Below are 27483 nucleotides of genomic sequence, written 5' to 3'. Positions count from 1 at the left end.
AGTAGGGAGCCTTTCTGCCAGGGTGAAAGGGCTGCAGCCAGGTACATGGCTCTCCACTGCATCTCTCTGCCTCCCACCCCCCCAGCACTCACCATGCTCAGCTCACGGGTTCTCTTCCCAATTTCCCTTTCCACCTGGTGTAGCTCCAAGCTCAGCTGTTCACTTGAGATCATCCCAGGCCACTTGGGAGGTGGGGGTGGGGGCTGTGGTTGGCCTGCCAGGGTAGTCGCCTCTCTCTGCAACAGCAGCCTGTTACTAACAGCCTAAATGCATAAAGCCAAGCACATACACAACTGAGCACACAACACACCAAGCACAAAGAGCTCCAAGGCCCTAATTCCAGAGTATTGCTCATTTGCAAAACCAAGGCCACCTCTCACCACACTTAACAATGTCCCAATTTAAATCACTTCCAATGCAAGTCTCAATATGTTTCTGTACACACAGACAAGTATTTTCATTTTTAAACAAGCAGTGTTAAACACCTCTTGCTGTCACATATTTGCATGTGTTTTCTTCACATACCACTTCCTTCTCAAAACTAAGACCATGAACAAAACCACTATTCTCTTCTGAGCTCTATGTTCAACAAAAGAGAACTGCAGAAAAGCAAGTCTGCTCCTTTATTTAAAGCAGTAGAATTTATCTAATTCTACAGCAGAGACAGAATCATTATTACATCATCTTGAGAGATGTAGCTGTCAATATGTAGGTCTCTACTGACCCACATTAGGAAACAGAGGAACAGAGAGGAGCAAGTGACTACTGTCATTAAAAAGTTGTAAATTACTAAAAGCAGTAGCCATGTCAGTCATTCTAAAAATCTGCTTATACTTGTGAATCAGTTTTGCAAGTACATGCTCTGCATTTAAATACATCATCTTGTACTCCACACAACCCAACATCTGGCTGGTCTTTAAGCAGAAATGCTCATGCAATGCAAAAGCAAAATTATCTAGCTCTTCATGCTCTGGCTGAATTGATTGCTGCAACCTTGTAATAGGCAAACCAGTGAAGACTCCTTGATACCCAATATCTACATGCAACTTTAAACACAAAAGATAAACTGAAAGCTGTTCTTACTCAAAATAACTGACTAATTCTGCAAAATTCATATTATGGCAAAATCAAGGTTCAACATTCAATTCTGCAGGATTCAACACTGATACAATCACAACTATGATGAGCAGGAGAAGGCCATTAACAGGTTTTGCAACTTTCCAATACTCTTGTATTATGGCAAAGGCAGACATGCAAGATTGAAAACATTTTCTCCTCTCATTCCCAAACAAAAGCACAAGAACACAAGCTATGTTTCAAGTAACTAACTAATGCATCCTACTGCAAGTACTGCTGTGACTTAATTAAACTAATCTGCAATAACCCTGCTCTGTAATGTGTTCTTAGCTAACCACAGCTTCAGCAGAAGCTGCTACCCACTACTTACAGCAATTTCTTCTAGGAAAATGTTAACACAAATAGCTGCTGAGGTACCTAGAACAGTTTTCTGGTAAATATTTACTGATGTTTCCTAAGAGGAAAAAAGTAACTAAAGCTTTCTAAAACTATTCATTCATTATGGCTTGACATTTCTCCTTCTGTTTCATAAAATCAAAAGATTTCAGCTCATTAATTCTTTTACAAACACACACCCATCTTTCCTTACACTATAACTACGTTTCTTCTAAATGAGGAGCCATAAAATATTAAGCCTTAATTTTTCAAGCTAAATATATTACATATTTACTTTCTTGACTCTTGTGGTTTGTGCTATTTAGGAAGGAACAGGTACAAACAAAAGCCAAACATGTAACAGATGAAGCTCATGGCTTTCTGTACACAAAATCAGACATTTCCAACAGCATGAAAGTCAAGAAGAACAGACTCCTACACCAAAAGCTTGCCTCTGAGTAGAGTTGAACAGAAGGGGAGTGAGAAAGAGAATGACAGCAAATAAGACTGACCACAGACTGCAGATTCAAATATGGTGTTGACGTGCACAAGGAGTGCAGGGAAGTTTCTGCTCCTAAGCACATGTCAGCACATCAGGGCTGACACTTGCACCACAGCCCTGATGCATGGCATCACAGGATCAGGTGTTGTTACTGAATATCACCACAAAGGTTAGCCCATGAAAAGCTTTACCAGCATCATCTCTCTCCATGCCACCCTCCAGTGCTGCTCCCAGTGCTGGTACCAACCTCCAGTCCCCGCATTTGTGTCTGCTGGCTGATCTGATGGTCAACCTGCTGCAGCTCCATGCGCAGCTGCTGCTCTCGTTCAGCTGAGGGCAACTGCTTCCCATGACCAGCCACATCCGACATGGACAGTCTCTCCCTTTGGGATTGGAAAAAAAAGGCAATCAAAACCAAAAAAATCTTTACTCAACTGACACAGAAAAAAAGATAAAAGAAAATTTAGCAAAAGGCAAAGAAAAAACAAAGCAATCCTACCTGTCATTGAAACGTCCCTGAGAAGGTATATTTTGATGAGGAGAATATGGAGAGCCTCCCCAGCCACCGTGGGTTTCGTAAGGACTGTAGTCTAGACAGAGAAAAAGAAAAGGCCAGCCCTCCAATTATGAGAAGTTCAACATTTCCTCTGATTAAATGAACACAGAAATACTCTCTGTGACCAGTCTCACATGTATTATACATAATTATTCCTGTATATCTAACAGTTTGTGATAGCCTTCCAGAGTCTGAGACTGCAAAGCACCTCAGATACTCAGGCAGATGAACAAAGAACAAAACTTACAGACAGGATGACTGCAGTTAGTTTTATTACTGAAATTCCTAAAAAACTCAGGAGTTCATTGATAATTCTGACATATCTAGGTAACTACAGTTTAAAGATTTCAGGGAAGTCAGAGTTCTACTTGTAATAAAGTCTAAAAAAATACTGCCTGAAAAAGCTAGAAGCAAGTTTGGGGAAATATAATAAATATTTTCTTAAGGTTATTCAGTGCATCTCAAGAAAGAGACAATCTTTTGGAGTAAGACAGAAAGCCATATTATACATGTGATTAAAAATAAACATGTTGGAAATGAACTACTCCTACTTCTTTGCTTTGTCTAATAGTACACAAGACAATGGTTGCATTAAGCTTGCAGGAGCAGCTATCCATAAAGCAGGAACAGCAGCAGTAAAGTACTTCATCAAGATGGTTTTGCATTATGCATTTGGTAAAGTGCTAAGCTTCTGGATTCTGCTGCTACAGACTTAAAATAAGCTTCATATCAGAGGGACTGGCAGAAAAAAGTAACTTCTTCCAAAAGCAACTATGGATCATAAACAAACACACTGTGTACACACAAATGTGTAACGGAATAATTGAACATCCAGACACATAAATGGAAGCGACACATAAAGACCACAGAGTCCAATTCCTGGCCCTCCACAGATAGCCCAACAATTCCATTCTGTGCCTGAGACTATTGTCCAATACTTCTGGAGCTCTGGCAGTTCTGGGGCTGTGACCATTCCCTGTTCAGTGCCCCACTGAACCTTTTCCTGATACTCAACCTAACCCTCCCCTGACACAGCTCCAGCCCTTTCACTGGTCACTAGAAAGAAAACAGGGACTTGTGCATCCCCTCAGGAAGAAGCTGTAGACTGCTGTGGGGTCTGCCCTCAGTCTCCTCTTATCCAGACCAAGTGATCTCAGAAAGCTGTGGCAACCTTGTTCTGAATTCAGCCTTCTCAGTATAATCTCACCTGAAGTTATTTTAACTGGCATTAACACACACCATAGCTGCATTTCTAAGACAAGATACAAGTTTACAGGGCTTGTCTTTGATCTGAACTACACTGTAGCAGTAAATAGCAACAGCCAGGAAAACCCAAGAGCACAGATCATACCTGAAATGATGGATTTGGTGGCAGCCCCCTGAACCGCCATGGCCTGCATGGGCCCAGAGTTCTGGTACATGGCTTTGGAAGTACGAGAGATGGCCCCAAATCGTGACACAGTTGGTCGGTCTCCAAACGGAATGAGGTCATCGTCCCCTGTCTCGGCCGCTCGTCGCTGCATGTCCAGTCGCTGCTCACGCATGGCTTTACTGTCCACGTTCTGGACAAGACAGGGAAAAGGCACTCAAAAACTCATTCACAAAGTAACAGCATCACATCCCTTTGTTAAGTGCAGTAAGTCTCTCTCTCTTGTATTCTCTATTCCCTTCACTTTTCAACTAGTTTTCCTATTCTCCAGTTTCTAATTCGACTGTCAGAAGGGACGTCTCCTCATCTACTTTAAGATAACCATTACCTATACCACACTGAAAAAGCTGCAAAATCAATTGTGATCAAATACAGAAGAAGAGAGCAGCAGCAAAAGGAAATTGAGACAGAGGAAGTCTAATGGGAAGAAACTTCCCCCTTATATAAACTCAAAGAAGAGATCAGTGGGCATCTCTGAGGAGAATATATTCCTTGTAGAATCAAAAAGAAACTTCTCTGAAGCTCACTGTTAAGAATTGCATCACCTAACAGCCTGCAGATGACTCAGAATGGGAATTTTTCAGTACTGCACTTACTTGGACATGTCCTAGTGTATGCTTTCAGGCATTTGTCATGAAGCAGCAGCACTGTTTGGAACATCCTGGTTTCTGAGTTTCCTACTCAGACACCTTAATGGGTCAGCAAATGAAGAGAGAAAGTACTCACTCTCTCCTCAAAGAGCTGAGTAAAAGAGGAGAGCTATCTGTTGGCTACCATAAAATGTAACATGGCAAGAATTGCCAAAATCAAGTTAAGATTTGCTAAAGAAGTAAACCATAAGTAAAACAAAAAGAGAAGGTAAGTTGGGCCGCTACACTAAGAAAACTGTCTAAAGGCTACAACCCTTAATTCAATATTAAAATAAAACTCTGCAAGCTTTCAGTGGCGATAAGGATTGCTAGAAACAGTTAACATATCTGAGGCAGGAATAAAGGGGTGAAAATGGCAGTAACAATTAAGTTGGAAGCCAAACTCAAGAAACTTAATACTCGGAAACTGAAACCTTCGGGAAAATCTACATTGGAACTCTGGAAAAAAATTACATTTTAAACTCGAGGCCGTAGGATGCTAGTACCAATTTTAATATACTCCTATTTACTCAGTAAAGATGCATATCATCTTCAGAATGTGCAGCATTATGCACTCTCAGATGGTACTACTCCTGTCCTTCAAAAAAGGAATCTCTTATAAATGATTAAAAAAAAAAAATTGCTGAAGAATTAATTCAGTAAAGGTCTCCTGACAGTTTTTTCCTGTGAGGAGATAAAAACTGAAAAGTAGCAGAGATCCCATTTTCCTTATTGGAAAATTAGCTCTGGGGCAGAAGAGTACTTTGTTTAGCCTTGAAAAAGGAGGTTACTTCTCCAGAACCTTATTACTACTCTTAATTGAGCTGCAGTTTTTTTACACAGTTTTCTAGTAGCAGGGATGAAAGCCAAGAGTTGTTTATCTTTCCTGGGTGCTGCCACTTGGCCAGCAATAAGCTGATTCCAAGTAATCTCAGTACTTCCCCAGGTCAAACGTGGCAGCGTGACAACTCCAGGCAACCACACCATGTAGGACTAAGAGCAAGAGGACAGGTAAAAAGGCCAAAGCTGCAGATAAAACGCAGGTTTTTGCTCTGCTTTTTCCAGGAGAAAGCCTCCTTTTTAGGTCCATTCCCAGTAGTGGCTTCAAGGTTTTAAGAGGAAAGCAATTCAGCAGACAGAAAAAAGATAAATTTAATTCCAATGGGGCAGAGGGGAAAAAAGCAGCCTTTTTGAGGAGAAGCTGAACCAAAAAAATCCTGATTTAATTAAGTGGTCACAACAGGTGAGCATCTGTCCACAGAAGAATGAATTCTGATTAGAAAGATGGACATGCTTAATTAACAAGCTGGCAGGACAGAATAATTTTTGCATACAAGTAAGTGCAAAGAATAATCCTTGCAAAATACTCTTGCTATCCATGGCTTCATTGCAGAGTGGTTATCCTGCATCTATATGCAAAATTTTGTACCAGCTACACGTAGCACTGTCCATAACCTTGAAATCAAAGTGCTTCACACACCTGCAAATACTTTCTGTGACTTCAATGCCCTTTTAAGCTTAAATAAAAGCACTGCCATCATCGAGGAAAGCAAATGAAAGTTCTTCCCAACCCACAGAAATAACCACTCTTCTTCTGTTTTCCCCTTATCCCTGCATACCGCCATCTCCACACTCCTTGCTGCCACAACATCTTTGGGTTTTGCATCTTTGGTTCCAATGTAGGAGCCGATGGTGTCACAGGACCAGGGAGAGTACTGGCTGTAGTCATTTCCTTTGTATTTCCCAGCTACCTTCAGGTCTTCATCCAAGTACTGTACAAAAACAAAAATCTGGTTCTGTAAGTGAAGGGAAGAAGCAGTTTCACAGCCATCCCTGTTCACTTCAACAGTAGAGAACTTGAGAAACATTACCAGGATTATTTTTTATCAGATACATCACCCTCTGGAACTGGGCCAGAGAACACATGAAGTGCTTGAAATTCTGAGCCCCTGGCTATGCTCCCAGTGCTGACTGTTCACTTGGCCAGTTTGAAGGTGGTATTTTGACACTGGTTAAAAAAATAAATCTCTATTAAGCTGTTACTTCATTCTAAATATGTCAGGAGTAAAGTCTAGTAACTGAAGAGCAATTACTTCAATTAGTAATGGATCAAAGTTAATTTTCTTGGTTGCACTGAAAGCAGAGAGCTTAGGACCAGTGGTAGAACAACAGCCAGCTGAAATACTGGAGACTGTACTACAAGGGCTTCCCATCTGGCACAGAAACTACTTTCCACTACACTTGCCTGTGCTTTACTGCTCTGATTTCCTTGTTGTTTACACCTATCGGCACATAAACACCCAAGTGTTTTCTAAACATGCCAGAATCTCATGTTTTTGTCAAAATATGCTTACCTCCTCTGAGTGAAAAGGATGAGGCAAGGTTGGTGATGGTGCAAAAGGAGGTGGAGAAATCACCTTCCTCTCTTCCAGCTGGGCCATGATCTCTTTCCTTCGTCGGTGAAGTTCATCCAGGCTGGGATGAGGCTGAAATGAAGACAGGAAAATGTTTCAGAGCTCCTGAAGGATTTAGGTACAAAATGAATAATTTTCTAAGTGTTGTTTACTTGAATAAAGTAAGGCAACTATATACTGCAAGGAGAGCAAAACACAGAGGATAGACAGAATCATTAAAGTAACAAGTAATGATCGCTTTGTTAAAGGCTACCTGTTAACTTTCATATAGGACATACATGTTCCTACACTGGCCAGTGTTAATTCAAGACACCCCACGAACAGGCAATTTCAACTTGGTAAAGTTCCCAGGGGGAAACGTTCAGTATGGCAACTTCCCATTACAGTCATATATATAAAATATAGAGATAGAACTCTACAGGTCACAAATCACATTTATTATTAACTTTGCAATAGAATTAAACACAAACACAGCACACTCAAACTCATAAATTATGCTATCAATTATGATATGTTATGTTAAAACACTTCCTGTACTCAGCAATAGGATTCAGAGCCTTTAGTCTGAATGACCTAAGTCCAGCTATTCTACAGAACTCAATTCCAGCTGGTGAGTTATCAAAACAAATGTGTAAACTTACAACAGGAAGACCCTCAGGTTAGCTATCTAACTAGAAAACAACTCAGAAGAGCAGAATTTTTAATTCTATTATCAGGGCAAGTATGTTTAATGTTTCTTACATAGGTCGCTCAGTCACAGATGGGCAGTACAAGAATGTAAAGGTGACTGTTTCCACACACTGAATTTGCTCTGCACTTGAGTAGGCCTCTCCAGCCTAATCTTTGCTGGAGAAGTCAGAGACTTAGCAGATTTCCAAAGTGAATTACAATGCTTTTCTTTTTACATATTAACATCGTTACAACCACAGAGTTGACCAGTAACTAAATTACCTTCCAGTTTTTGATCTGCTTCCTAAAGTTCAGACTTTGGTGAGGGCCACCCCCTTAGTACAAAAATACAACTACAAAAAGGCAGTGTAGAAGCCCTACCCTGTGGCACGAAGGTCTGATCTGACCGAGGTGTGGAGCCACCGGGCAGTAAGCCTCTGTTTGCTGGTATCTGTCTCTGCTCTCGGGTACGTAGAGGGGCACGGCCGCCTGCGGGATGTCGATGGGCACGGGGCTGCCCCGCACCACGTCGTCGCGCTGGTAGGGCTGCACGGGCGGGTAGACGCGGCGGCTGTCGTAGTGCGGGGGGTAGATGGGCTGTGCCAGGGCCGGGTACCCCTGCGGCTGCGGGTACTGCGGGCTCACCACGCGCTCCGGCAGGTACGGCCCGTAGTGCTCCAGGTACGGCGCGCCCGCCTCGGCCGCCGACGGAGGAGGGCGCACAAAGCGAGACATGGACTGAGTCGGGTAGTACACTCCTGCAGCAAGGCAAGGGGGAAAACACAACATACAGAAAGGGATTACCACAACTGTTCACAAAAATTGACCGCAGAAAACACTGAAGAAGCAAAAGCTGAGCCAAAGCTCAAGTGATACGGTATAATTCCCTAAGATACCAGCACTGTGTCAATGTTACAGTAGCTGATGAAGAGCTGGTGAGACTGAGCCCACCACAGATGCCCCACAAGTCCTGCCAGCACACTGAATAGAAATAAATCACCAGAACGTCTTTGCAGATTGCTACAAATGCTTTAGCTAGGTAAGACCTAAAACATAAACTAAAGATTGGTCTGTACATCTTCACCCATGCAATTAAATTCAATTTATCTCAACATATCTGAGTCACTGGCTGGGTAAAGGAACTTGGATTATTAGGATTTGAAGCTACCTAGAGATTTGTTCTATGGTCTTGAACAGGAGAAAGACATTTCAGAACTGTAAATCACCAAAGACTTGTAATATCACATTGCCTGGTTACCTGAAGATTTTATTATTCTATTCAGGATCTCTGGATAATTTTAAAATAAGTATGAACATGTGCATGACATCAAATTTTGTGGACAACTCAGATGTTAACTTGCACATAACAAATGTAAGTAAGTTTGTTTTTCTTCAAAATGCTCTGCCACTGTCTCAGAAATGGCTTCCCCCATTGCACCTTTCTTTTCTAGAGCCTTTTCTGCTTTTAAATTCCTTTGGTCTTTCATTGCTTATTTTTCTTTCATATTAACTTCACTTTATCTCATTTCTCTCTGCAACCTCACATTACCTAAGAATCATTCTCTGTTTTCATATAGATAGCCATATCTTCTCTTTTTAATCCCCTTCAATATTATCTTCCTCCATGTGCTCTCTTTATAGTTAGTTTTTCCTCTTAGTTCCTTTCTTATGATGATTTCTTTTTTCCTTCTCTAATTTCATCTATCTCTAGTCATCACACACACTTTTCCCCAAGTCAAACTGAATTAAAGTTTACCACACTGGATCCCTCATCCAGCCCAATTAGGAAGAATTGAAGACAGAAGGACTTGCACAACACTTGGACAGATACAAGTATTGTTTCCACTTGCATTGAAACTCTCAGTCAAGACATAAAATTCCACCAATTTCCATTCTGAAGTCACCATGTTAGTGTCATTTGTAAGAAAACTCCAATTAAAGGACTTAAAAACCAGAGTGGGAAGAAAGACTAAAATCAGTATGAGGATGAAAGAGCTTGGTGTTAATCTTACCTTGTTGGTAGGGTGCCGGCTCAAACGATGGGGCAGCCCCTCTGGGGTCTTGATAAAACATATCTGCTTGTTGTGCATTGTACAGCTGAGACCCTCGTGGTACCATCTGCAATTGCTTGGTGACAGACACTGAGGGCAGATCTGCTGGCACCCGAGCAGGCACAGGATGAGGGTTCACTGGCAAGGCAGAAATAGAGCTCTTGGGAACAGATTCCAGCCTAAAAGAGTGGAAAAATGGCACTGCTCATTAAGGCCTGGTATAGCACACTGTACTCTAAAACACAGTTATTTGTCTACATTCTACCCTCTGAAGGCTTCTATCACTTTCTCCAATTAAAATATAAGCAAACAAGGAATTAATGCAGTTTAGTTTCAGCTTTAGCTTTCTATTCTACTAATTGCTTAAAAAAACCACAAAACTAACCACAACCCCAGTTCTGTTTACTTTTTAAAGAACTAGTTTACTTAGTTTCTACTTCACATTTATACACACAACAATTTGATCAAGAGGAAGGAAGAGCCGTACAAGTCAGGAGGGGATCCAGGGGCACTGCTGCTCAGATGGTCCATCTTCCCCGGCTTCAGGGCAGTTTCATAACCGGAGTCAGTGCCTCGAGAAATGAGTTGTGTCACTGTGCTGCCTGTTGACACAATTCCATTTGGCAGAGCAGAAGTTTTCCTATTGGGCAAGTCCACTCCCCCTTCCTCTGAGAGGATAGCTCCTGAAGGCAGGCCCACCTCATTCAGCTGGCCCAGGGAGGCACTAAGGGGTCTTCTGGGAACGAGACGCTTGTTCATTTTACGGAATCTTCAGAAAGAAAACCACGTATCAAAAATTGAAACAAAAAAAACAAAACAAACCCAAAAACAAACAAACAAACAAAAAAAAAAAAGTAAAAGGAGCTGTATTTTCAAGATTTTTCAAACATGGATTCTACTGAAAGCTTTCTTTTATTCAAGTTCCCCAAGAGACTTATGAGAATATCTCTTTGAACACAACTTCCCTGATAGCTGATCTATTAACAGGAGTTTCAATCAGAACAAGGATGGACTTTTAATGACAAGTATATCAGGAATTCACAGGTAAACTTCACACATCAAATTTACAAGTCCTACTTTCTTTACACATAGGCACCTCAAGAGATGAAAACCAAAACCAAGCATCACATAAATACAGTAATGCAAGCTTCAGAATAAGAATCACAGCCTTTTCAAGCCTGTTTTCTTCAGAGAAGAAACTAATAGGAGAAAATTTAAGTGAAAAGATATAAAGTTATACCCTTCTGCTCCATTTGTCCAATAAAAGTGTTTACTACCATGTGATATATTTAAAAGTACAGTTCAAGATTTATGTTACTATATCAATATGCAGCATACACAATTTCTGTTGTTTGATAAAGTGATTACAGAGATAGAAACTCTATGAATGCACAACAATTCTAAAAATCTAACTGCTTCTGACTAAAGCCTGAACAAATATAGGCATTTTAACCAAAAGTTCCACAGAAACCAGTAGGCCAATGGTACTGGATAACAAATTCCAGAGTTGAAGGTCCTCCACTAAATAGTCTGCCATTAGTTCAGACCCCAGAATTCAAGTGAGAGCATATTTGCAGACCTGAGAGTTCTCACTGAACAGGAAGCTACTTTTTCAGCAGGGTTGAAGCCAACACTTTCATGTCATAAATAACATAGTGAGACGGGAACCCAGACTAGGAAGGTACACAAATTACTGTAGAAAAAGGTGGCAGTTATTACTCAGTCTTTAGATAATCTTTGTAGTTGCCCAAATGCATTAAGAGCAACACAAAAGAAGTAAAAAGGGGTTATACTGTTGGGGCTGTTTTTTCAGATGTTGTTACATGTGCAGGATACAAATTAATTTTAAAAAGTTCAGTGCTTGCCTATGCACACAGGGTCATTTCTTTTTTTTAAAGGAGTATTAAGTATTTTTAAAAGGAGGAACACTAACACAACAGCTATTTAAAGGAATTAGGCAAAGATAAAAGGTGCAAGGAACAATCAGAACTCCCAAGTTCCCCAACCACCCACAGAAACTGCTGGAATCTGAAACTGAACATTCTCTTCAGATCAGGACAATATTAATACCAAGCCAAGGCATGGAAGTCAGTCTGGCTACAATAGGCCTCTCCCACCTGCAAATAGTCCCTGATTCATACAACTGGCTCAGAGTTGTAACTAATTGCTGACCCATCACCCAACACAGGTTAACAAAACCATCCCAAAGCGGCGCTACCAATTCTCCATTTCATTAGCACGATGACAGAAGGTAAACAACTCTTAGTTTCTGCAGCACACAAGTATTGAAGTGCTATTCCTTGTTCATATGAATAACTGTCTTTGCCATTCTAACACCACATGCTCTGCTCTTCTTTCTTCAGCACTGCATGCTGGCTATACAGCCCAAGAACTGACATTAATGCTTTGAGTTTCATATTAAGAAAGGAAAAAGAAACACTGCATGCCAATTCTAAGCCTTTGCAGCATTCTTCTCACTAAAAAGCACCTTTCCTTTTAATTATTTTAGCCCAAAAAGCAAGTAACAAGCTAATATACTACATAAAATACACTGTATTTATTTCTTTTAGTTCCTAAATAATCCATTTCACTTTCAAAAAAATTAAAGCAACCTGCGGAACAACAGCACCTTGCTCTTGCATAACTGGAAGCCCTCCTAAATCTATAATGGATCTAGACTGCAAACTTGGTATGACCATCATTTTTTAACTCTATGACAGTACATGTAACCAATTGAAGGTATCTGCATGAAACTTTTTGACATATTGCACAAAAGATCATTGCAAAGAAAAATCTTGGAAAGTTTGTTTTTAGCTCATTGAAGAACTAGCAGCACATTCCTTACTTTTGGAAAACTGCCAGCAACCTACCTGAATAAAATGGGAAGATAAGAAGCACTGCTAAATAATAGTCACTGGGAATGCCATCACAGAGAATGTTTAGTCACACTTAAGTAGGGAAAACAGCCCACCTCCAAAAACTTTGGATAACACTTGTGTAACATCAAACTTCCAGAGCTGCATTACTGATGAACAAACCAAATATCCTGCTGTATGGAAGAACAAGTAGCTCCAAAACCTATGAGATGACTGCTACAAGTTTATCACATTACTTCTTACTAGTTCAACAGCAGGTTATACCTCCTTTCCCCCTCATTCCCAGATATGAGAAACAACTCTTACAGACAAGATAAACAAAGACTAGACTGCTTTCTACTAGCAGAGGTCCACTCACTTTTCCAGCTCCTCCTGTGAGTGTGCGAAGGTGCAGCTGGCCCCCCGGGGACATCCTCCTCTCTGCTTCATGTCTCGGCACATGTATGTCTTGTACTTGCTGTGCTGAGGGGGCTGACAAGGTTAAAGAAACCAGGTGAGATACCTGATCATCAAAGTGCACTTCACCAAGCTGAATGTATCCTATCAAATATCTGTATCTTATCTTATCAAAGGCCTGATGTCAGACTGTTGATAATTCCTCAATTTAAGTATTTCTGGAATACCTGATATGAAATAAACTACTTTTGTTTGGCTCTTCAACAGACTCAACAGATTCAAGAGCAGAGGTTTTGACAGCTAAGTCAACTCAGTTTTCTACAACACTTTTATTCAAACTCTTTACTTGAGAGCTTGACTGGAACAGAGCTGTACATTTTTGTACACAGTTAAGCGGACAAAACTGATACAGGATGAGAAAATTACCAATAATCAGATATACCCTATCAACAGCTCCCACGAAGGGAAAGGTCAGTAAAAGTCAATATGCTTTCTGAGAAGCCAAAAAGTATACCTGTAAGAAGTCACCTGCAAACTGTTAGGTTTCTTTGTAGGGTTTTTTTGTTTGGTTTGGGATTTTTTTTTCCATCTACTGTAGTGAGAAGATCCAGGCAGAGAGAACATAAGCCACACAGCCTTTTACTGGCCACTGCTGCCAGTTAACTTCACCCAGAGCTCAGCAGACATCCCTTTCCTACTCAGGAAGCTCTGGGATCCCTTCCAAGCAGCACAGCATGTACCACAGGCTCTCCACAGCAAAAACTCCTGCTGTTTTCCCCTCCCAGATTCCCACTTATGCACTTCTACTTTTTTTTCTTTTGCTGGTGACAGTGCTCACTATCCATCCCAAGTAATGTAAAAAGGTGAAACAGCAGAAAAAATTTGCTTTAGTTTTGCCTTTTTTTGGGCAGAGAATCTTTTTCCTACTTGAGCTCCCCAAGAGGATGAATGCCAAAGTGATGGAGGAGTAGGACTGGGATGGGCAGCTCTGTATTTCAGCAGCATTTACATCAGCTACACATCAGCTACACAATAAAATGATATCAAAAGAATTTATGATATGGTAACTATGAGATAAGCTAATATACAATTACATTGTCATTGCTGAAACAAAAAAATTTGTTTCAGGAATTTGGATTGCACCTTCATATGCACTGTTCTTAAATATTCAAGCTTGACAGACCATTAAGCACAGGTATAAGGATGATTTCATTAACAGAGAGCCAGCTGGCTGAAATATGTCACATTAAAACAAAACCAAGAAAATTCCCACAAATCACAGTAGCACTCAGTGTTGCTTCCCCACCCTCTGCTCAGGAAGGTTGTTGTTCATTTCCCTAAGTCTGCAGCTGGATCAGACTGTTCTCCTTCCATCCTAGTGAGCTGTGAAAATCAATTCAAGAGGTTTTGGAGGTAAATATGTGTTGTTTCGTGGTTCTTCCTGTTTCTTTTTTGACAAATATGACTCGCAGTAAAAAAAAAGCTCCTTGTCAAACCAAATCTTTCCAAGATGACATTAGTAACCCTTGTCTATAGGATACAGCCAATAAAACTTAGAGGTACATATTCCCCAAATGATTTAGCTTTTACCTGTTGTTGATCTGTTCCTTTTTTGCTGTGATTTTGGATATAATCAACTAAGCCATGAACCACAGTCCTCACAGCAACTAGTCCATTTTCCAGTTGTTCCCATGTTGGAGGTGGAGCATCTGTTGCATGGACAGCAAACACAGAATATAAAAAGAAAAATCAGAAGGATTTTCCAAAACCAGGTACAAAACCCTGCATCAGTATCACAAAACTTGACAAGTTTATAAAAAAAGTTTAATCAGTAGATAAAAAAGCATTCAGCACCTTAATTCTGGGACATTTAGCTCTTACATAATAGAGGTAGCTATAAACCTAAGACTGAACTGCACAAAACACGAACCAGTAAGACCATTGTTAGCATGTCAAATTATTTCCTTTTACAAGAAGTTTCACATCTGACAAAAAATCCAGAGTAAAGGCACTGTACAAACCCTTCCCATTAAGAAAAACATCAGGTTCAAGATCCCTCTTTGCATTCAGACTCCTGGAGGTAAAATCACTCCGTACGAATACAGTCATCGCTGACCTGATTACACAGCACAGACGTGGAACAGCAACAGAAATTAATGCCTCTCATGTGGAAAAAACATCACAAGGTAAATCTATGAATCAGATCACCATCTAAAACACTGAATAAATTGTTCAGTCTCAATTCTATAGGAGCACTTTTTCTTTTAAGACAATTTACTTTTCTAGGTTTTTGAATCTGTTCCAGCAGCTGACACTCCCACTGTGTGCCTGCACACTCTATTGCAAAGCACAGTACCTCAAAGAGCCTTTCAAGATCTTTAGCAGAATTCATTACATGATATTCCACTCAGAGGGACTAAATTCTTCCAGAAGTACTTCAACATGCTTCCCTGCTGTTCTTGAGGTAACTCAACAGCAGAGAAAAAACACCATGAAGACCAGACTTGGCTACCAAAATCAAGGGAGGCAATTAGTGATGCTACCTTCCATATCTGTTTTTTGCAAACAAATTTGCAGTACACAGGTTTGTCCTCAGCTTGTTCCAGTATGAAAGATTTGGGAAGAAAGCACTGCATCTCCTTTAGCTGTGAGGTACAACTAGTCCTCATTGGAAAGGAAGTTTAACTTCTGTTTGTTTAAACAAATACAAAGTACAATTTCTTATCTCCTCTAGTTGTACTTCATATCTTTTTAATATTTTGATATATAATACTGATTTCGCAAATTTTAGCAGGTATAAAATAAAACTTCAGCCACAGGACTTTCTTCTGTCCCTTTCCTTCTCCCTCAGGTGGTCCATCCTTACAGCACTGCTGACTTTTTTAACAATTTCTATCCTTCTCTGTCAACAGCTTAGCTTTTATTTCCCAGTTAAACTCTTTCCAACTATCTTCCCAGACTCTTTCTTAGTTTTGCATAATTGCATATGAACAAGAAAAATACTAAATTCTGTAGGCTAACAAACCGTTCTTGTCTAGACTGACTTTTACTCAGCTTCTCTCTATTCAATCTATCAAAATTCTACTTTGGAATCCAAAACTCTTAGGTTGACGAGTAAGGAGGATGTTTCCTTACACTTGGTGATCAGCCTTCAATCCTTGAATGGTGTTAAGCTCATCTTGCTAAACTTAAAGGTTTTCATAAAAACATCCAGATTTACCTGGACTGGGATCAATATTTGCTAGGAGCTCAAGGTGAGGTCTAAGACGATTCAAGTTAGCTGGATCTCCAGTCCTCTGAAGAGCAATAGTTAATTCCTGAACACTCTGTGCAAACGAGGCTGGGGTCTGCAACTTAAAAAAATTATCATAATTAACTTTCTACAGGCATAGCAATCCTCATGGTTTCTGAAGGCTGCTCCACAGGCTCACAAGAACTGTCTCTCAAAAGTGGAGATAAACATCTTTCACAGAAGCCCTTTCCAGTGAACCCTTTCTATTAAGAATGCAGTTCTTTGACATTGCATTAAATTACTCTCCTAAATAGACAAACTAAAGGCTAGTATTATTTCTAGTAATAAAACCCATTTATTTTGTGTTGCCACCCAAGAAAAAACATGGGCCATATTAATTCAATTTAGATTTCTGAAGAGTCTAATATATCCAATCCCCAAACCAACAGGTTTGCAACCCTGCTGTAAACGGAGTACAGCAAGCAGAAAATAAAGAACAAGATGGTTGAAGGAAAAGATAGCTAGCAGCATTCCATTTCCTAATATCACAGTATTCCAGTATTTAAAATTGTTAATTTCACCTAGATCCTTTGGGAGATGTTTGGCAGGACACTTCAAAAGGTAGACAAAGGCATAAATACACAACAGAAGCTACTTGAAGCTAATCCTCTTGCACAGCAGCCAAAGCAGTTGTTTCATAGCTTTCATAAACATTCACCAAGGTTCAGTTCTTACCATCTAATTTAGGCACTTAGAAAAGTGTCCCCTAATCTAAAACCCCATTTATACTATATTGCTTCTGAACACAGAGAGATCTGGGCATTTTCAGAGTTTATGTATTTTACTTATGAAATGTGCTTTCATCTCTCTGTGTTACTTCAGACACAGACGTGAGGACTCTTTTTTTTCCAACTCATGCAATAACTTCCTGTCTGGAAACATGGACCATTAGCCTCTGTCACTACAGTGGCACTTATCAGCTGTTCATAAAGGTCACACCCCAATTCTTTAGGTAAACTTTGTGAGTTTCCATCTGCAGAAAGAAGTAAAGTAGCAAAAATGTCAGGATGGCAGAGGGAGCAAGATTCATTAGTATATTCTAATTATTCAGACATAACAGGTTTTGAAATAACAAAACAAATTATTAATGGGCAAGTCCACGTGGGCAGATCTTCTATGTTACAAACATTTAAATCTACTAAAGTTGTAAACAAGATGGACTGGGCTGATTTGAGGTGGCTTTACCTTGTCAATGATACTCTGCATGTGGGATTTGTGAGACTGGTCTCCATACAACAGCGAGGACCACTGGTCTGGTGCAATGCGCAAACCTGCTTCCATGGCTATTTGAACTATCTGCGAGTCATGCTCCCTTCTCAGAGCTTCGTAAGTCCGAAATTCCTCCTTCAGTTGCATCAGGGAGGAGTCCTCATCTCGCTTGGTCACCTAGGAAGGAGAAATGAGCCAAATGCAGTTAAGCAGGATAATCCCAAGATTAGGTTAAGTCCGAGGCAAGTGACATCTTCAGTCAACAACTAAGTCCTTCTCTCAAACTAAAATCAACTATGATACTACTCAACCAACACCAGCTCCTACTAAAGTAACACACACTTCATACAGTGGAACCACTATAAAATGGATGAACAAAACACTGTTTACTTGGAATCTAACTCACATATTGGTCAAAGTGTCACACTTCCTGAAAGATTTTACAGCATCCACACCTTCAATCAAGATATTTTGTTTGCATTGCAGAATTTTGTTTGAGGGTACAATTAGCAAAACCAAAGCATTTTTCTACTCATTTAGCAAGAGTGAATGACATTTAAGTTGAAAATCTAGTAACAAATATTAAATACTGTAAAGTACATTATGCAGTTTTTCTTCATACAGCTGACACCCAAAAGTCTCCTATTTTTTTGATTCTAACCACACCACAACTGAATTAACAGAATTAGGGATGTTTTGGCTTTAAGCCACTTCTAAGAAGGTTAGCATGTTGCCTTACATCCAGGTTTTGTAACGGCGCCTCTACAAAACTGGACAGAGGCAAAACATAACTTTACAGCTTCAAGTGGCTGTTTCAGCCTACACTGCCATGACAGATGAATGACAAAGAACTCTCTAAATTCATGTGGGACTTAATGAGCAATACTTTATTTGATTAATCACATATATTTAGGCACATTTAATGCTACAGGACAATGAAAATTGAAGGTGAAAACCAAGTTTTCATAGTATTACAAAACCTTTGGTCAGAATCTCTCTCATACCTTGAAGCACGAGGCCCTGTAAAGGAGCTGGACAACATGCCCAATGCTAGTTTTGGAGGCCTGAGGGAATCGTGGCTCCAGTCTCTGCACCACAAAGAGAACCAAGACCTTCCGTGACAGAGCAGATCCATCTTCTAAAGCCAGCAGAACCAGCTTTAAAGCCTCTTCTTGCATTGCTGATAGTCAGGGGAAAAAGAGACAAAGGATGAGAGAAGCCCAAGTAAAATTTCTGCAGTTTCTTGTTCATCTACAATTGGGATAACTGCTAAAAAACCAACAGACACACAAACCCACAGAGAAAAAAGAAAGTTGAGCAAGAAGGGAGGGCAAAGAGAGAAGGAACCCTTTCAGATTCCCAGACTGCTACTTGGGAAAACAGGACTTTTTACCTTTAATATTATTATCATTATTACGATTTATTATTATATATTCTATTAATATTATTATTACTACTACCACCACCAATACAACAACATCTATTTTGGATATCATCTGATAAGAAGATTCCCATCTGTACATCTCTTGATCATTAATACGAGTTTTCAAAGTGTATTGCCTACATCCCACATTTATCCCACAAGACGAAGTGACAAGTTAAGGGAAAGCAGGGTTCATTTCCATGCAAAAAAACCAAACAAAGTGTCCACACCAATCAACTAGGCTGCAGCAGTGCTATTTTGCTACATAACCAACATCACTCTTCCCTGAAGGGATATGAAAGTTAGTATCTCAAAATTAGTCTTCATCTGTTTAAGTTCAGAAAAACTTCACTACTTTTTAAAAAAGTGGCTTTCTATTTCAAGACTCAACGAGTGAAGTCTATATTTTCAATAATGAGATTTCACTTTTTTTAAGCGCAACGTTGATTTCTTTCTGATATTTTACATAAAGCAATTCAATTTATAAATGCACAACTTCTTAAAAATGTATACATGTAACTGTAAAAAATCTATCCTCACAACCGTTTCATATATTTATTGCCCTAGAGTAGGAAAAGAAGCCATGCCAGTCACTTCCAGTAACCTTATACTTTCTAGAAAGTTCTTCAAGAAACAGCAAGTGAGAAGCAACTGGTCATTTATCCTATGACAAGAACAGGAGAACGCTTATTCTGAATTTTACAGAAGACTTTAAAAAGCATTAAAAATACAGGAAAAGACAATAGCATCAGCCCAACAAATACATAATTAATTCTGAAGACTACTATTAAGAAACTAGGCTAATGCTTAATAAAATCACTTGGGCAATTGGATAGTCCTTTATCAATGGCTCAATTCTAAATTGCTTCTGGTACAGCAATGATATTGCAATGTCACCTACCTGGCCCAAGGAACTGGCACCCTCTGGCTCTCACTGCAGCCCAGAGGTTGGAGGAGAGCTGCTGAGGGTTTTGATGCTGGAGAATGAGCTCTGTGACTGTTCTTTCACCCAGTGACCGTGCTGCACGCATGGCTCTGATCCGCCCTTCCTCCTCCACCAGCTGGCAATGGACTAATGTCACAAGTTTCCTCTGCATGGGACGACTCAGCACACTCTGAGTAGTACTGTTAAGACCCACACCTTCAAAACAAAATGAAACAGAATAATAAACTACCTCATATTCCTCTCCTTGTGCCAGCCTTCAGTGACTGTACTGGCAAGTGCAAACTTAGCTCTCTTGGTGTCCATTTTGTCAAGGGAATACTAGCCAAGGCATATCAGAAGTTTGTTTCACTTGGCAATAAAAGCAGTTTTCTGGTGGTCAGCCTCCCCACAGGCTTAACCTTGTGATTGACTGATCTGGCTTTTTCAAGAAGAGAGAACCTCTAGTGAATCCTTCCCCCTTGCTGGTAGTTGGTCCCACACTCTCCCAATACAGATTTCCAGTCCATCCATTGTTCATGGACTTTAGGGATCCCTTGGACATTTGTTTTGTTTCCACAACACACTGAGTTTCTTGCCTACACGTGGTACCTTCACTGTTTTGGTTTAGAGCTTCCATGAGTCCTGAACTGCTTGGGTGATGTTTCATTATGTGCCAAATCTCTGAATCACAAACATGCTGAGAGCCACCTAATTCAGGTTAAAGGAACAAGTGACTCACTAGACATACAGCTGCCATGTTGAGTTTGCTCTACAGCCAGAACATGTTCACTGGGCCACCAATTCCCAGAGCAATACTGCTGTCACTGCACTGGTTGCAAAACACTAAGACAGCTTCTCAAAAAACAAACAAACAAACAAAAAACCAAACCAGATAACCTAATGCCCATAATGCTCAGATCCACTACTGGGGCTGACAGACTGTCCAAATACAGCACATGTAATATATATAAAATCCATGCTCTTCAACACAGTGCATGTTTGCTAGCTTAGAATTACATTGACCCAGCTCACATACTAAATAAAAATTTGGACAGCCTGTTTTGCATCTTAATTGGTTTTTTTGGTTTCATTTTCCAAGGAAGCAATGCAGGAACTACCTCTTGCACTGCTGAGTGGTTTGAGGTACAATGCCAATTCTTCCACACATTTCTTGCCCTCCTCATAATGCTTGGTGTCTTCAGCTCCACTGCATAAAGTAATTGGCTGCTGCTCAGGAACCTGAAGAGAGATAACATGTACATCTACTATGAATATGCATAAATAAGTTGCAACCATGCTAATAAACACTTATTACTACAACATATTTCCTGTTTTGTTCTTCCCCTGTGATTTTTCTGTATTACTTAGCATTTTTTCAGCTTATTTTCTGAACAAATAGCATAAAAAAACCCAGTGAAAATGAAAACAAAAAGACAGAATTTATGTTTAACAGACTTCTTCTATTTAGTGGTTGAAATTAAGCAGAAGCAGAAGAAGCTAAAATAGTACACACTGAAACATCCCCAAAGCTGACTGGCCAAAAAACTCAAGAGGGCAAAAAAAACCATGATGAGAACCTTGGTCTGCCAGTAAGTACAAATTTGTATCTATGGCCTCACAGCTCTAAAATCATCCAGGGATAAAAGACTGCAGCTACTTAAGATTAATGGAAGAAATACTTAGCAGCAAATACACTAAGACACCCTTGGAACACAGTCTGACTAGACCCACTGACATAGCAGCATACCAAGTTCTCCTATGTAGTGCATATGAACACATCCTTGTGAGTATTTATTTGATGATAAGAGACCAATTACATTCTTGGGGTTTTGTGTTGGCTTTTTGTCAACTGCCATGTATTTCTTCTTCCAGACATTCACCAGAAATCAGGATTTTTCCAAGGGATTTGCACCACCACCCCCCAAGTTATAATTTTGTTTTTACTTTCCCCTTGGTAAATTCTGAAAATTTTCATCAAATTTGAGGGTGCAGCAGAACACTGTACTAACATTTCTCAACATCACTGTTCAGCAGTCAACCCAATATGACAGTACAGAGAACTGGAATTCCTCAGGAGGCTAAGCACAAGCACTTTTCGTATCTGCTGTCAAGGTGCAAACAGATCTCAGACTTCTATTTCCAAGTCAATCCCCATCCTAGTGGCAATAACAGCATGCTAATCCCATATAGCTGCTTATGGGACCAACCCAGGCCTTCAATCTTAAAGTAAAAGCCTTTAATGCTTCAGTTAAATACAGATACAAACCTGCGTACCTTCATGTGTAACCCAGCCACATCAAGAGCAGTATTATGATGGCAGCACCAAATAAAAGCAAAATACATATATAAAAAAACATATACACATATGTATGTGTATGGATGCCATCACCAATGTGAACAGCTTTAATAGAAAGCAATACTTTGGCCATATGATCACACATCTCCTTAGACAACAGTCTCACCATGATAAGTTTCTCATTCGACACAGAGAAAAAAAAAAAGTTACTATCTTGCTTTTCCAGCAGGTAACAAAGAAAAGTCTCAGAATGCACTGTATCAGCTGCAATTAACATAGTATCATCCCAAGACTAACATAAACAAGATGGAGGCTGTGTCTGATCTAGGCTTTCATTCATACTGAAGAGAAAAACCCAAGTTCAATCAAGGTTAGCCTCAATACTTATCACTGATGGAAGTTAACTTGTGATGTTCTCTAGGGCTTTGGTTTTAATTCTGGGCCAGCATTTGTTTGGGGTATTTTGGTTTTTGGGTTTGAAGATTTTTGTGTCTGTAAGCAAGAACATTTTTAGCAAAAGGAGATTTCGCAACTCTGTATGTTAGAACGGTAAGCTCTAAATTATCACAACAGCCTAGAGTGGATTCTTGGGATTTGGGAAACATTATTAACTCCTTCAATATTTACCTGCACCTTAACAGAATATCCCACACCTCCTTTTCAAAGGCACTGCCATTTTAGCAGTCTGCTTCTGCCAGGGAAGTTACACAGCAGAACTGGCTTATTGACCAAATGATACATCTGAAGCACATGTGTCCAGACACTGCATCGTCTCTGACCTTTTAATGCAGTCATATATTTATTTTGTACAAATTCCTCCTTGCTTCTGCAAGCATTCCATCTAGCACCACTGACACAACCCAAAATACAATGACAGTGCTGCAACCCCCAGCAGACAAACAGGACTCGGAACAGACGCGGGACAGGAAGCCACGTTCAGCCCTGGATTTCAACCCTGAATTGAAGTGGGTTTAGCACACATTCAAAGCAGTGGTTTGGAATGCCAGACACAGCACAACTCTACCAGAGAGACACAAGGACTGTCTAGCAACTAGCAGAAAGCTTCCCCCTCCCCCACAGAAAAGCTGGCAGAGAATAACTTCCAAGAGTTAATCAAGTTATTCAAACATTCTATCTGTATATTGTTCCCATTCCTTCTCTTTTGAAGGGAAGCTTCAATGTGAAAATCTAAATGCTTTGTACAGCTGTACTGTTTGCAAAATCAGCCCAAAAGAGATTTAACTTTCATCTGAAGCTGGAGTAAGTGTGTACTGAGGAGTAAAACAATACGTTTTTCCTGTGGTTTTCAGGAGTGTCCAGGAGAAGAGAATTTATTTCTCATGCACACACTTCACTCATGCAGTGCACCTCACAACAAAATTTACAAGTAATTTTTCTTTTGCTGGTTTTATGACATGCACATCCAAGACTTATTTTAATATTTTAGTGTTAGAATGATTGTAAGAATAGCATCTACCAAGAAAAAAATCATAAAGACATAATTCATAAAAGTGACATAAAATTTGAGCTTTGACTTTGGCTCCATCATGGAATTGCTGAGGGACAACTGAGAAGTAATTCAACTTGAAAGCATTTTCACTTCCCCTTCCCAAAATATCCTTTTAATAGCACGCATGACCCCATGGTCACTGCTGTTTACAATGCCTCTTGGGAGCCTCAGAATAGATGCCCCACAGAGTGAGCTCATTATTTTCATCCTCATTCCATATTCTGTTCTCTCAGACATCACACCCTTATGACAGTTTCTACTGCAAACATATTCACATCATGTAATCAACACCTCCCAAAGAGGATGAGAGCAGGACAGGAAAAATGATCTCAGCTGTTTAATTGCTTTAAATCTGTGATGGTTTTGCATGTTATCTGCTTTGTCAATGACTGGCAGTGGAATGTTACCCATCAGCATGCCTTGTGGCTGTGGGAAGAGACAGGTTATGACAGCATAAGGAAGGGGACTGGAAAAGAATGCTAAAGCATCATCTCATACCAGGCAGTGATTTTGAATTAGTGATTTAAGTGTAATTTGATGAAGAAAGTCAGCTTGAGTTGTCAGTAATTACCATTAGACATCTAATTACACAGAATGAGAACATGCTAAACAGACCAAACCCCTTTTTGTATGGTTTGAAAACTGTTTCTAGCAATATTTCCCTCCCTCTCCCTGCAAATGAATGATTTGCTTCCTGCCAAAAGAAACCAAACAAAACCCAAAGCCCACCATCTTTAGCTCCTCAAAAGTTTACATTAAAGGCAACTTTCTCACAGATAATTCCTCTTTTGTGGCACTTCATTTCATCAAAAGTTAAAATAAATTATCAAATGTGCCTCTAATAGCTCTGCACTTGCAATCTTCCCCTTTTGAAAGGGCTGTGAGTTAAGATCATCCAGTCCTTCATCATGTGCAATCCCAATGTCCAGCAGGAGACTATGCCAAAATTAAAGCACCACAGGCATTTCTGCCACTCTACGTCACCTGTTTGGAATGTGCACACTGCTGTTTTATGGGTTAAAAAAACACGAGGGAAGAGCTTAGGTGACAGATCCATGATTAGGTACCTCCAAAACACTAGCCAGGTGAACACTTAAAATAGTTACATATAGTGAATAATATGCGGATGCCTGAATAGCTAAAATTCAAAACCTTATTCCCACAGAAACAAACTTAAGGGATTCCTTTACCCAGAAAGTCTAAGAAGCAAGGTATCCTATGAATGCCTGGCTGATTTGTGTCCAAGGCCATTGTGTCTCCCTTCAAGCTCCTGCTCAGGTACTCAGCTATGTCCAACTTTCCCAGGAATCCTCAGCTTCCCCTTATGATCCCTTTCCTCCCCTCATTTTATGTAGCAAAACTTATCTAGACATGGTCTGAACTACCTAACCAGAGTGGCTGTGAACATCCCATCCCTGCAAGTGTCTAAGGCCAGGCTGGATCGGACTTGGAGCAACCTGGTCTAGTGGAAGGTGTCCCTGCCCAGGGCACAGGGCTGGAATGAGATGGCTCTTAAGGTCCCTCCCAACCCAAGCCATTCTGTGATTCTATGCCCACTGCCTTCCAGAACAGCCCCTATACAGTGTTGATGTGTACCACGCTATACGGGAGCAGGCAGAAATCTGAATCTGCAACAGTTGATTTACACACCATGGGTGACTATAACCTGGGCAATGGTTTTTATTTCAGAAAGGGGTAGGGAGAGGGCAAACTGAGAAAGACTCTAATTCAAGTCAGAAATCAATTCTTTTCACCGTTAGTGACAAAATCTGTCCAGAGAGAGAATGCTACTGTCAGAAATATGTTACTGCTTTCCTGGGTGACTGTGTGACAAATTCACTATGTTTTCCCCAGAAGTAGAGTCCTGCTTATTTCACTTGCTGTATTTGTGCAAACGCCAAAGTGACTTGCCCTGGAATCCTGTCACTGCTGCCAGTAACAGCAGAATAGATTTGTTTCTTTAAACTGCCTGGTCTCCTCCTCCACCTCCAGCAAAAAAGCACTTAACAAGTATAAATGTGTGAATCCCTCAGAAGTCATTCCAAAGGGAAAAGAACAAACTGTTCTTCCCACTCACAGATAAAAGCTTTAGTTGGGCTTTACTGTATTTCCTTCCAAAATGAAACCAATTTTTTTAGAATTCAGCATTTACAAATAAAGTATTACAGGTCTCTGTGGACTCAAGTTAAGGTGTATGTAGAGAAGTTTGTTGGAGATTAAGGGACACTAATGACACATATATGCTCCTAAAACAAAACCCAGAAGTGGAAAAACAAATGGAATTGGCTTCAGCTGAAGTTGACACTACTCATGCTTTGAAAGCTGGATTGCTGCTCACAGACCATTTTTGCTGAAACAGCAGAAGAGTGCACTCTCTTAGTGGGACAGTTCAAAAATCACTAGTTTGTCTGAAGTATCTTTTTTTTTTTTAAATTTGTCCTTAAGCAAGCCTTTTTCATTAAAAAGATATTTTTAAATGGCCTTAGACAGTCTATTGGAAAATAACAATTGTTTCCCTGTCCTACACAGAAAAGTAGCTGTATTTGTTTTCTAGTAGTCCAGTGTCTGGTAAACACTGCAACAGCTGCGAGGATGGGAAAGCGAAGAGAAAGGAGCCGAGTTATATTGAACACTGATTTCATTCACGTGCTCATTTGACATTAGGAGCTCGTAGGGAAGGTGGATCAAACTTCTCTTAAGGGGAAAGTTTGTCAGTAATAAATACCCAGCTAGGATCCACGGTTATTGTTACAAGTAACAGAATGCTGGAAGTAGCAAACAACCAGAAACTAGTAGCAAAGAAGGGGGTGGGAATAATGTATCTTTTGGTGGCATTCGCACCTTCAAGGTCATGATGAAACAAGGTCCTGTGAATCTTACTCACACAAAATTTTCAGACAAAAAGGGAGAACAAATCATGTCATTAGTGCAAAGTCAGAACCTAAAGTTCAGAGTGTTCTCTAGACAAACACTATACTATAAAACCTTTATTCATACCTCACAGATATGGATAAGAAAACTCTGGCTGGCTAACTAGTAAAACCAGAAAAAAGCCCTATATGAGCAGGGTAGGTTTCCATCTCATTATAGAGAATCTTGTTTCTATAAAAATTTAAATTCTGTCAGAGTTCCAGTTGAAGCTGTCATACAGCTTCTCAAATGCACACAAAACAACCAAAAAATGCAAGGGGAAGACATCACATATATGAACATTCAGATGCAATTGGAAATACTCAAGAAACTGCAGAGAGAAAGGAAGAACGTATAGGAGAGAATTACAACTTTTTTTAATGACATCACCCATAGATTTCATAGTGCTTGGAAGCTCTTCAAAGATGGCAGCATATCACAGGAATGGCAGTGCACAACCTTACTGCTTCCTCCTGCAGAGCAGGATGAGTCACTCAGCACAGCCAGAAACACCATTTGATTTTGAGCTTCTTAAATAACCTCTATGCCATACACCACAAAAAAACCCCAACAATCAGCTTATTACTTGATAAAGTAAGAAGTGGCAAAAGCACACTTAGACCTGTAAGTCACACTACCTAATAAAAAGCAATGTAAGAGCACTTCTCCTTCCTCCATACCTTTTACAGCTCTTCCACAATTCTTTCTTTTTCCTCAAACTATGAATATCATTGAAGTTTCTGCTGCATTTAATTTCACTTATCCCAGACACCGAAGCAGTACAAAATAAAAAATAAACCTCTTTATGATAACTGCAACCCATCTACATATTCATTCTTCAACCAGAAATTAGACACTTCTAAGTTAGAGTAGGGAAATTATTCCTCCTGTCCTAAGAAAACAATCCTGTCCACAAGCCTTGGAAGGTGTGGGTCACAGGGAGC

The 27483-nt window shown here is 40.0% G+C and overlaps 1 protein-coding gene across 8 annotated transcripts in view; it reads right to left on the bottom strand.

The window, feature by feature from the left end:
• RC3H1 (ring finger and CCCH-type domains 1) overlaps positions 1–27483 on the bottom strand; it is a 70176-nt gene that overhangs the window by 19821 nt on the left and 22872 nt on the right. For 4 of the 8 annotated variants that reach the window (XM_056497137.1, XM_056497139.1, XM_056497136.1 and 1 more), the window contains exons 3-18: positions 20942–21062; positions 19800–20039; positions 18480–18655; positions 17452–17652; positions 16195–16327; positions 14565–14683; positions 12937–13049; positions 10190–10471; positions 9664–9881; positions 8033–8409; positions 6923–7054; positions 6188–6340; positions 3862–4072; positions 2454–2544; positions 2202–2337; positions 93–236 (exon numbers count right to left, since the gene is read on the bottom strand). In XM_056497137.1, the coding sequence (XP_056353112.1) occupies positions 93–236; positions 2202–2337; positions 2454–2544; positions 3862–4072; positions 6188–6340; positions 6923–7054; positions 8033–8409; positions 9664–9881; positions 10190–10471; positions 12937–13049; positions 14565–14683; positions 16195–16327; positions 17452–17652; positions 18480–18655; positions 19800–20039; positions 20942–21062 (2847 nt within the window). Of the gene's footprint in view, positions 1–92; positions 264–2201; positions 2338–2453; positions 2545–3861; positions 4073–6187; positions 6359–6922; positions 7055–8032; positions 8410–9663; positions 9882–10189; positions 10472–12936; positions 13050–14564; positions 14684–16194; positions 16328–17451; positions 17653–18479; positions 18656–19799; positions 20040–20941; positions 21063–27483 lie in introns of all 8 variants that reach the window. The other 4 variants (XM_056497134.1, XM_056497135.1, XM_056497133.1 and 1 more) reach the window with 2 other exon arrangements.

This window comes from Oenanthe melanoleuca, chromosome 8 (assembly GCF_029582105.1).
Source record: "Oenanthe melanoleuca isolate GR-GAL-2019-014 chromosome 8, OMel1.0, whole genome shotgun sequence".
NCBI classification, from domain to species: domain Eukaryota; kingdom Metazoa; phylum Chordata; class Aves; order Passeriformes; family Muscicapidae; genus Oenanthe; species Oenanthe melanoleuca.
The sequence above is the reverse complement of the archived record's forward strand: the minus strand, read 5'-3'. Positions and strand labels throughout refer to the sequence as shown.